General features: G+C 37.7%; 1 protein-coding gene across 3 annotated transcripts; it reads left to right on the plus strand.

The window, feature by feature from the left end:
* The first annotated feature begins 4,166 nt into the window (after nt 1-4,166).
* Nucleotides 4,167-10,589, plus strand: LOC121755773. 3 transcript variants are annotated; one of them, XM_042151155.1, is made up of 9 exons: nt 4,167-4,288; nt 4,426-5,392; nt 5,565-5,887; nt 6,800-7,909; nt 7,991-8,146; nt 8,240-8,570; nt 8,671-8,741; nt 8,899-9,021; nt 9,955-10,589. In XM_042151155.1, exons 2-9 carry the CDS (start codon nt 4,447-4,449, stop codon nt 10,306-10,308), a joined length of 3,414 nt encoding a protein of 1,137 aa, XP_042007089.1. In that variant the 5' UTR covers nt 4,167-4,288; nt 4,426-4,446; the 3' UTR covers nt 10,309-10,589. The 3 variants fall into 3 exon arrangements, with proteins under 3 accessions (XP_042007089.1, XP_042007090.1, XP_042007091.1); XM_042151157.1 differs by lacking the exon at nt 4,167-4,288 and having other exon boundaries at nt 4,744-4,885; nt 4,984-5,392; XM_042151156.1 differs by lacking the exons at nt 4,167-4,288; nt 9,955-10,589 and having other exon boundaries at nt 4,295-5,392; nt 8,916-9,021.
* Nucleotides 10,590-11,375: the final 786 nt, after the last annotated feature.

The raw sequence follows: 11,375 nt of genomic DNA on the forward strand, positions 1-11,375 counted from the left end.
TGAGCATGGGTGATGCGCATCGTATTCCGAGTCCATTGAACGACTTGAGTCGGCCACTAATGAGGGCCATGCCATGTCACCTCCATGGTGCGATATCCGTTCTCGTTCGCAACCTCATCGTAAGGGACTGTATTGTGAAACAACCAATTAAACCACTGTCAACTATTCTCACCGTTTGACAAAACATATTTTTTTGTATCCTTTGTATTGGATCCAAATTTCAGCTCCAACTAAATAAAAATTAATTTATAATGATTTTTGTGAGATAGTTACCTTTTGTTATGGTAGGTGTTAGAAGGATCGTCCGAGGATGACATCAATGAGGTTTGACTCATTTTTCACTAGACACTTTTCTTTCCATCACTTTTTTAATTTACCAATTTTTCATTAAAACATATATCATCTTAAAACTTCTTATTTTTAGGTGGCGAAAGGAGTATGATTTTCCATATATTTCTTCAGTATGTTCCAATAAAATAGTCATAAATCATAAACGATTTGGACCTAGGGGAGACTCATTTCTTAAATTGAAAACACGTCCATCTCTACTTTATTCTTCCTCTTATTTTATCTCTCCACTTAACATATAAAAAAGCCTGTGCTGCCTAAGGAAGAGCCCATCTTCCTTGAAATAGAGAGAGTGTATTGAAGAATGTGAATTTCCATTATTGAAAAGTTAGTAAGAAATCACATATGTATATGAAATATGGTTCATATGGATACACATATGTTAAGCAGTATTAGAAATGAGTCACCCACCCCTTAGAAGAGTGAGTGATCTATTTCTAATATGACTATGAATACAAAAGGTATAGTTATGCTTCGCTTGAGACCTTGAGTGAGTCAAATGATATTGTTGACATGTCACGACGATAAATGTAAAAGTAAACTATCCATATTTCATATGCTAAATCATGTAAATTTGATTCTTAAATAATATCCTCTCCGTTCAAGAATAATCTTATTTTACAATTTTGGAGTGTTTTTCCTATTTTAGAAATGGAATTTTTTTTTCAGTCTCTATCCAATTTTTCTCTTCTATCTTATTTATTCTCTTTCTCCCTCTTACTTAATCTACTTTGTCTTCCATATCTCTTGTTGTACCAATTATTCATTAAAATTTGTGCATCCATAAATGATATTATTCTTCGTGAACGGAATGAGTATTCCTTAAATTAAAGTTTAATAATTTATTGATCCATCAATTCAACACAAAAATTATGTATAAATAAAGAGTAAAGGCCAAAACTGGTCCTAAACATATGCTCATTTTACGATTTTGGTTCTAGACTTTATCTTTTGAATTTTTACATTCCAAATATTTCAACTCGGATCACAATCGGTCCTACACTAACAGTTCCGTCAATTTTTAAACGGTCAACGGTTTTAACCCAATTTTGACCAACTTAAGCAATTTTTAATTATTTAATAATCAAAATTATTTTTTTAAATAAAATCATAAATTATTTATTCCAAATCATAAATTATTTATTCCAATTTTTAACAGACATCGATTATTCACTAGGGTTTCAAAACTGCGCCACTTTCATCTTCTTCCTCCGCTGAAAAACGAAGAACCTTCGTGGCTCAACTTCGTAATGCTGGAGCGGTCGTCCTGCAGCAGAGGTTCCGCGGCCAGGTCCGGCGAGAGTGGTGACTGACGTGACCTTCGATTCCGGTACGAGTCTTGCAATTGCAAGAAACTTGCTTCACTCCGAATCATCAAAAGCCATGGCAAACCTAAAAGGGGAAGCTCTACTTTGTTTGTGAGAAAAAAGAGTGCACTTTTTTCAAGTGGTGCGAACCAATCGGGTCAATTAAAGAAGAAGAAGACGACGTGGATTCATCACTGATGCTGGCCGAGACGGATGGGGAAACTTTAGGGTTGATTTTGGCATCGATCAATGATAATAATCAGACCATACAGAAATTAACTACTGTTGTGATGTATGGATTATGGTTCTTTGTTATTGTAATGTTTGTAATGTTTGTTTGTATGTTGAAATTCAAGTAGTGAATTTCAGATGATGAACAATCGAAGTGTAGTGTGATGAACTAAAATTGTGATGAAGAAGTAATGCAATTGATGCTGGAAATTATGTTGCACTGATTCTGGAAATTGTGTTGCTATGAGCTTGTTGAGTAATTTGATGTAAATACTAAATCTTGAGCTATATGGTTCAATACTTCAATGCAGAAATTCTTAAGTTTGTGGAGATGAAGGTGAGTGTGAGATGCCATCTGGGTTGAAATTGAAGGTCCGTCAACGGCCTAAAAGCTCATAGAATCGAGAGAGTTAGGAAGCTAAATTGATGTGTGTGTGTGTATGTGTCACATGTTGCTGTTGCAGAAATGGAGGTAATTTCCATTCATATGGTCAACTGAATTTCAATTCTTGAGATACTATTGAACATAGTAATTTAGTGTGTTCATAATTACTCTATATAAGTTCTTCATATGTCTCGTTTGTCCGAAACGTGAGCTATATTATGCGTTTCTGACATATTTGATGGTGTATTGTTTTTGGCTGAACAACATGGTAAATCTAGCTCTTTGATGGCTGAGGGTATATTCATTGCTACCTCTCTTTAAGTTGTGTTCTTCTTTCATTATTCTGTTCATTTCATAATCATATTCCTATTTAGTTCTAATCTTATCATTTCAAATAAATAAAGATTGCCTTCCATGATTTGCTTCTGTCAACTTAGCAAAAGTAACATCCATAGTTTTTTATATCTGATGGAACAGAGGTTCCCAAGATAGGAGGGTGAATTTGCAATACTAATGTTGACATATATGGATTTAGCTCATGCTTTAGAAAAAAAATGCACATTTGAGTGATTGAAAATATACATTAGCAGTAGTACAAATCATAAATACCATCAACCAAATTCATGAAATGAACTACAAAACCTACACTAAAGTTTACATTAGTGGTAGTAGAATCAAGCTTCACCAAAGTTTACATAATTGGGCAGTGCCCCAACCAAAACGAGCACACTGACTGGACCAAAATACATCACCAATAACCGGTCAATATTCTATTCAGCCACAATGGGCACTGCCCTCTCCCAAACCAACCAAAATATGAACAAAAAACAGTCAAGTTATAAAACAATTGTATTGAGGCAGTAAGACAATTGTTTGAATTGACAGGAAGACAACACGACATCTCATTTCTTCTTCAAAGTCGATGCACTGGCTAGGTTGTCACCCACCACCGAAGCTGAGGCCGGATCCGCAAACATGTCAGCTATGGCACTTGGACAGCTTGTCCTGTTGTGACCGGGTTGGCAACACAATGCGCATTTTTGTTGTTCTTCTAATCGCTTGTGCTTCTTCCCTGCTTATATAAACAACAATTAGACAATGGAATATAGGGTGCCAAATCTAATTCAAGGTTGGGACCTAGGCTGCTTCGTAGAATTATAATCCAAATAATACACTCATACAAAAAGACTACTTGTCGTAGGTTTGGAGCCGATGCATCCTGCTACTGGCTCATGCGTCGGACAGCTTCTTTTGTTGTGGCCGACGACACCACAAAGTCGACATTTATAGTCTGACATTAACCCTTTTTCGGGACATAGTCATGCATCCCTGACATGACAAACCATACACACACACCCAATAAATTTGAGTTCACTATCCCACCACAATCCACATTCCCAAAAAAAATATTCATACTCATGCATCTATATAAAGCCCCAGAATCTCAAATCCAATTTTTCCCCAAACTATTCATAATCAAAAATCTATGTAAAGCCCCAGAATTCAAAATCCAAAATTTCCCCCCAACAACTGAAACCCTAATCACTTTAAAACTGAAACAACCCTAATCATCTATATAAAATGAGATAGTACTCCCTCCGTCCCGCTTTAGCAGTCCCAGTTACTTTTGAGCATTCGTTTTGTAAAAATGATAATAAATAGATAAAGTGAATAAATTATCCGAGTTGAAATGTTCAAGATATAAAAATTCAAAAGATTCTAGGACCAAAATCTGGGTATATGTTCATGACCAATTTTGCCTTTTACTCATAAATAAATGCTAAATTAAAAAATCGAATAAAGGAAAAAAGAAACAAAAGCAAAATTAGATCGGCGGGTCGAATCGGGTCATATTCGGATGCCACGCTAAAGCTACCCGCAGCAAAACGCGTCGCGGACGCCACTTCATTCCCCAAACCCAATTTCACAATTCTCTGGGTTCCGTTCTTCTTCTCTCCAGCAATACACTGATTCATCCTCAATCTCTCCAATTCAACAGCTTTTGCTGCTTCAGCAGGTACGCCTTCTCATTACGCATATGGTCCCGCCTCTAATTCGTGGTCTTGGTGTAATCCGACGGAATAAATTCATCAATTTGTAGAGATTTAGGTGATGTGTGTGAGAATTAGGGTTTCATTGAAAAGTCCGTATTAGGTTTAGAGGTCTCTGGCTGCAATGAGGAGCCGTTCGCATCGGCTTCCGATTGCGGAGCCCCGCCACGACGACTGGGTGGACGGGTCATGGACGGTGGACTGCGTCTGCGGCGTGACTTTCGACGACGGCGAGGAGATGGTTGATTGCGATGAGTGCGGGGTGTGGGTGCACACGCGCTGCTCGCGCTACGTCAAGAGCGAGAAATCGTTTGCCTGTGACAAGTGCAAGAGCAAGAGCAGCGGCGGAGGTGGCAGCAGCGGGGTTAGGAATGAGAGCGAGGAGACAGAGGTAGCGGAGTTTTTAGTTGAGTTACCGACCAAGACGCTGAGTATGGAAAATCCGAATCCACCAGCGGTAGCATCGGGTAGGCCTTTTAGGCTTTGGGCTGATATTCCCATGGAAGAGAGGGTTCACGTGCAAGGGGTGCCCGGTGGGGAACCTGCTTTATTTTCTGGGATTGGTATGTCTTCAGTTTTTGGACCTCAGTTGTGGAAGTCTACTGGTTATGTTCCTAAGAAGTTTAACCTTAGGTATACTGAGTTTCCTCTCTTGGGTCAGGGAAAGGTTGATGAGAAGGAATACGAAGAGATGGATACGACAAATGGTGAAAAGAATGCCAACAAATCTGATAATGGTGCTCGGGTTTTATTCTCTTTGTTGAAGAAACACGACGGTACTTCGCCTGCCCCAGTGGTAGATTCTGTTAGCGTAAAAGGGGGGATTGTTGACAGGGGTGTGTGTCAGGAAACAGAGGCACCTAGACAGAAGAAGAAGTTAGCTGGTGACAAACCACATTCTGCCCCTGAGTTGAGCATAAAGAAGAAAAATTCGGTGACCGTTATATTGCATTCTGGAAAGCGCAAAAAAGAGGAACTGAGAACAAAGGATCAAAATGTAAAGAAAAAGGTTAGGGCTACTGATAAAGAGGGTGATTTTAAAAAGCAGAATGTTCATGGCTCGAAAGCAGGTGAGTTGATGTATATTTTCAAATCTAGCTTTGTTTTCTTTGAACTGTCTATATGTTATTGTGTTTGAGGCGAGTTTATCATTTTCTCTAGATGAATGGTCGAATGAAGTTTAGTTAGTGGTAGTTGTTTATTGTGATACATATGATTTATTTTTTCCATCTATACTATTAGCTTCAACATTCTCAAGAGATGGAAAACATCTTGAGTTTTCTCAAGGCAGAAGCTGCAAGGCTGTCAGTGATGATCTTCAATGTGGCAAAGATCTTGGCGATCAACCATTGGATCGTCTTGGTGAATGTGCTACCAACTTAGCATCAAATGAGCATGGTCTAGAGGCCACCCCTAAAAATGATGTTTCAAGGGGTGAAATGTTACGGGTTGGCTATAAAGGGGCTCAAGTTCCTCTGGAATCAGAGAATGTCTCCAAGATGTGTAACGGTGTGGAATCTTTAACTGAAGTGAATGGTCCCAGGAGCTTAATTGTAAATGAAGAGGTTTGTATATTCATTGCCTTTAATTCTTTATATACTATCAACTATTTGTACAATTGTACTTGCAATGCAGTGCTGCTATTGTGCTGATTTATCTGCACAAAGTTCTTGTCTAGCATATTTAAAATATGGATTTAGGTATTCTAGGCTTTTTTAGAGAATGGTGTCTCATTTGTATGTATAGCTTTGGTTGGTTTGCATACCTGTTGTTGCTATGTACCATAAGTCCAACTTGTTTAGTTGTAGGTTTAAATTATGTTTAATTATTTTCAGTTTCATCCATGCTATACAACATTTTCAATGTCTCCTATAAGCTGTTATATAAGCTATTATCTTAGCTTCTACTCATTCTCCTTGGGGCAAAGTTTATCAAGGTCTCCCCTTGAAAATTTTGCTTGTAAATAGGACTTTCTGTCTGAAAACTTAAACCTTAAATTAGATCAAAGTAAGGTATGTTAGGAATGTTAACATATTTAGACAAGTAAAAACAGTAAAGGAAAAACATGCCTGTCGGAGGCATTGATCTTTTAGATGTCAGATAGGAAAAGCAGAGGTAGTAGAAATTGTGCCTCTAATTTGTAGCCATCATGTTGCATAATTCATTTTTGCTTGATGGCTAAATTATGCAATTGCTTTTCTTATGAGTAGTGTTTCTAAATTGTTTTATTCGCAATGCATGTGTCGTTGTCTTCATGTTGCGGATTATGGATAACAAGATATAAAGCTGTTGAGTAAAATATTTCATAATGCATACATGGAGTGTGTGTTTTGAGCTTTTGACCATCAATATTGATTAGTTCCCAGTAGAGCATTTAACTATAGCTACTTTAGTGTGCTTCAACATGTTGAGAGGATAATTACTTAGCAGCATGCGAATTTTAATTTATTAATTAAGTTACTGGTGATACACGTCAGAGATGTCAAGCTGGTACTGGAAGTGTAGGAACTGGCTCATCTGGAAAGGAGCCTGTTGTTGCACATGTTAGAATTGCTGCTGCAGATGCTAAAGAAAGTGAACACGGTCAAGATTTAGACATTGACGAGGCCAACTCACAGCCAATTAAGAAACTGAAAATTGAGTCAGATGCCGATGATCACAGGGACCAGTTGGTTGAGTCTCTACATTTGAATTACGTAAAATTAGATGCGGCCGCCGAAGCCTCAACTCAATCTCCTGGATTGTCTGTTAATGTTGTTACCGGGGAAGGAAAAGTGGTTGGGATGTCTACTGTAAACACAGAAGCAACTGAAGCTAAGGTCCTTGAAGCTAGCAGGAGCCATATCGTTGGCCGTTCTAAAACGAATAAACCTGATGGCTCAGCTGAAGGTACCCTTCATCCCAAGAGAGAACATTCAGGATCAGAAGGTTCTATTGGAGCAAGAAAAAGGTCATCAGGGCTTAAACCGAGCTCGGAAGTGGCTGATGAATTACTCAAATCAAATGGCACATCGAGAAGTCATTCAACAGCTTCATATCAGCGTAAAGCAGGAGTTTCTGTATTGAGATCCACTTCTTCCGGTATCGTGTCCAAATCATCTGAAAATTACATGGCCTTAACTGCTCAAAATTCCTCTGTTCATATCAGACATGAGTTGTCTGATAGCAGTCAGGGAACTATGAAAGACAATGCTTCAGCTGATAAAGTTGAGCATGTAGAAAAATGTGGGAGGCCAAAGAAATTACTTAAAGAACCTTCAAGATCAGGCCCTCTGGCAAAAATATCAGAGACCAAGAAAATGTCCAACTCATTTGATTCAAAAAAGGCATCAGATTTGAAGGATCACAGTCTTCATTCTTCTTCTAAAGTACCATTGGGCTCAAATGTTGCATCCAGTCATGTTGCTGGTGAGTGTGCTAGTCTGCCATCAGTGGAGGGTGCATCCAATAAAGCGGTAGCTTCAGCTGTTTCTGGAAAAGGTGAAAAGTCTTATCAGACAGGTTGTAACCCGCCATCTAAAGGACATGTAATTTCAATGACCTCTTCAGCATCATCAAATATTCCCGCTACCTTGAGTGATGAAGAGGTATAAAGCAATTATCGAATTTTATGTTTGTATTTTACATATTCTTTCTCATCTAACCTTTTTGTGGTATGTCACATTCAGCTTGCTTTACTTTTACATCAAGAACTGAATAGTTCTCCAAGAGTTCCTCGGGTGCCACGCATGCGTCATGCTGGAAGTTTACCTCAGTTAACAGGTCCAAATGCTACTAGTGTACTGATGAAGAGAACTTCTAGTGGTGGAAAAGATCAGGGCATGGTATGCCCATCTTAATTTGTCCATTGAGTTGCTTTTCAGTATTTTTATCTGACTATGAAATCAAGGTTATGACTCATCTTTAATGAATTGAAGGCTTCTAGGAGGAGGACCAAGGACTTTTCTGGAGATGGATCGCACGCTCCTCTGGAAGCTGTCAACGAAGTTAAAAAGTTGGAGAGAAAACCTACTTCGCAGGATAACAGGAGGCATAATTCCAGTTACAGTGTAGATCAGCTTTCAAGAAAAGAAGTAGATGGTGCTCTAGTGAAAAGTGTGCCATCAATGAAGAAGACAAACGCGAACAGCTCCATGTCATCATCAGTGGATGCTAATGGCCACAATGTATCTAATCGCCCATCATCAAGGAGTGCTGCTGATGATGATCGGCAGATGGTTAGTCGTCAGACAAATCGTACTTTGCCTGGTTTGTGCTCTTTCCAGCTTAAAATTCGACTTGTATATTGTGTTTCTGATACAGATTGCTAAAAGCATGGTTTATCATTATTTGGGATTGAATTTTGTAGGTTTGATTGCTGAGATTATGAGTGAAGGAAAACGCATGACTTACGAAGAACTGTGTAATGCTGTTCTGCCGGTATGCCACTTTACTTAATCTATGGTTTATCATTACTCTCTCTCTCTCTCGCTCGCTTGTGGATTATACAATTGAGTGGCGTAGTCTTTCAATTGACTGGTAAAATTTTATCTTCATTTTTTTTCCACTTAAAAAATATTTTAATGCTTATTCCCAGCATTGGCCTCACCTAAGGAAACATAATGGAGAGCGCTATGCATATTCAAGCCACTCACAGGCCGTACTTGATTGTTTGAGGAACCGAAGTGAATGGGCTCGTCTAGTTGACCGTGGGCCAAAGGTATTCTTGTGCAAACGCTTTTATCTATCTGCTCCTCACGTAGTTCCTTGTTATTACTCCTCAAGTAGTTCCTTGTTATTACTCCTCAAGTAGTTCCTTGTTATCTGCTCCTCACCGTTCCACAATAGGAGTCACATTTTGTGTGGGCACGAGTTTTAAGAAATGTTAAAAAAGTGGGTTGAATAAGTTCGTGGACTATGGGTCCCACTTATATATATTAATTTTATTATAAAATGTGAGTGGAATAAGTTGGTGGAATATGAATCTTATATCTCCAGCATCCATTTTTTTGATCTAAGGATTCATATCTCAGTTTTAATACCCCTTCCGTCCCACAATATTGTCACTCTTTTCTATTTCGATCTGTCCAACAATAATTATCACACTTCATTTTTACCATAAAATAGTAAGTAGGTTCCACATTCCACTAACTCACTCCACTCACATTTTATTATAAAACCATATAAAAAAATGGGTCCCATATTCTACTAACTTTCCAACCAACTTATCTTTTATGGTAAAAGTGAAATGTGACTCTTATTGTGGGATGGAGATAGTAATAAGTTTTAGACTATTGCACCAGTTTTTTCAGATACATAATTTTGATACTTAACACTGCTATGTGAATTTGTCCAATACATAATTTTGTAAGTATGTGGATTTGCACAAATACATAATTTTGATACATAACACTTCCTTATATGCCCCTTTTTAGCACAGTTCCATCTGGTGTAGATATTTTGTTTGCATGCGCACAGTCGAGCTTACTTGTAAGTGGATGTAGTAATGCATACAGTCATCTCTCTTGTTTATGTGGCTATAATGTTTTTAGAGAATTCTGGAGATTTTGAAGATTATATTATCTTTAAGCATTACTTCTACGTTGAAATGTGCATAACTGTGTTGTCTATATTTACGTGCTTTCTATTTCAGACTAGTGTGAGTAGAAAACGAGGCAAACTTGATACTGATTCCCTGAGCATGGAGTCCGAGGATAATGAAGATCAGATGGTAAAAACTTCAAAAGATGCTGGGAGTAAGAGTTTTGAATCTCACCAAGAAGACTTTCCCAAAGGAAAGCGGAAAGCCAGAAAACGCAGGCGACTTGCTTTGCAGGGAAGAGGTGTTGTCAGGAGGCGGCGTAGAGCTGGTGTTGTTAGTGATGATGAAAGTGAATCATTTTCTTGTTCTAGTGAAGATAGTATGTCCAGTGAAGAAGAAATACAGGGTGGTGGGACATCTGTAGTTGGCAGCGAGGTCTCAGCTAGTTCGGATGAGGGGCGGTAAGACTTGAGTGCGTGGATGATGCTTTTTGTGCCGTGCTGTAACTCAGTTTTTCAGAAACAGGAGACTTATTTGAATGTGTAAGCTGTAACAATATTGTACATATAGCATAAATTTTGTTATAAAGTTTAGGTTAATTCCTAGGGTAGGCTGTAAATTAGATTCTTGAATGTAGAATATCTTCTTCTACTTATAGATTTAGGGTGTTTTACTTGAGCTGATATTTTCTCTTTATTGAATAATAGCATTTGGCAAGGAAAAAGAAAAAAGAAAAATTAATTTTACTCAGTGGTCTCTTCTCAATCTTTCTTTATTGAAAAATGATCCTTGTCACCATGGAATACTATACTTCGTTTGTTGTGGCAAGCATGTTTATGATGGCTCTGTTGGAGGTTTCAACTTTTTATAGTGGTAAAACACCACACGGTAAAATTAGTTTGGCTTACCGAAATCTCAAGGTAAAAAATAGTTTGGCTAACTGAAACTAGTTAGATAAAATAGAGGTCCAAGTGCACGATTCCTAGTTTAATTGTCACAATTAGTTCGGCATCTTTATAATCATTCATCAACATCAATTTCATTATTTATCTCCTTTTTTTTCTTGTCCTTTATTTTTGGACACGTCTTTTCTATCATAAATATTTTCAGCTTTCTAATGCAATCTTTAACATAGAATATGAAGTGATTTATGTGACGACAAATTATGGATCTTACTTGTTTTGAGTAAGAATCGTGAATGAATTATGGTTTAGATCTTCGATTATTATGCCTCTACGGATTTTTTATACTAATAATGAATATATTTGTTGGCCTCTTAAAAATGTAGATTAATGGATACTATGCATCTGTTGATGGATACTACCTATGATTCCATAATTCTAGGAGTATACTTAGTAAAAGACAATTCTTGTTGCATTTGAATTGATTGAAGTATTCATAATTTGATTCCCTTAATATGTTAAGTGCAATGTTAATACCTTGTGATTTCTTCAGTTTCTGTGTTTTAATTTGTTGCATTTACCTTGTAGTTCTTTGCTACATTAGTAATCCCTTCCTCCGCTATTTTTGTT

Source organism: Salvia splendens, chromosome 11 (assembly GCF_004379255.2).
Source record: "Salvia splendens isolate huo1 chromosome 11, SspV2, whole genome shotgun sequence".
NCBI lineage: Eukaryota > Viridiplantae > Streptophyta > Magnoliopsida > Lamiales > Lamiaceae > Salvia > Salvia splendens.

Excerpts from the sequence above, each read along its gene's own strand:
- LOC121755773 (XM_042151155.1), top strand. The coding sequence starts at position 4,447 with ATGAGGAGCCGTTCGCATCGGCTTCCGATTGCGGAGCCCCGCCACGAC. Across the intron at positions 5,888-6,799 it reads GCTTAATTGTAAATGAAGAG|AGATGTCAAGCTGGTACTGG; the intron begins GTTTGTATATTC and ends GATACACGTCAG. Across the intron at positions 8,742-8,898 it reads TGTGTAATGCTGTTCTGCCG|CATTGGCCTCACCTAAGGAA; the intron begins GTATGCCACTTT and ends GCTTATTCCCAG.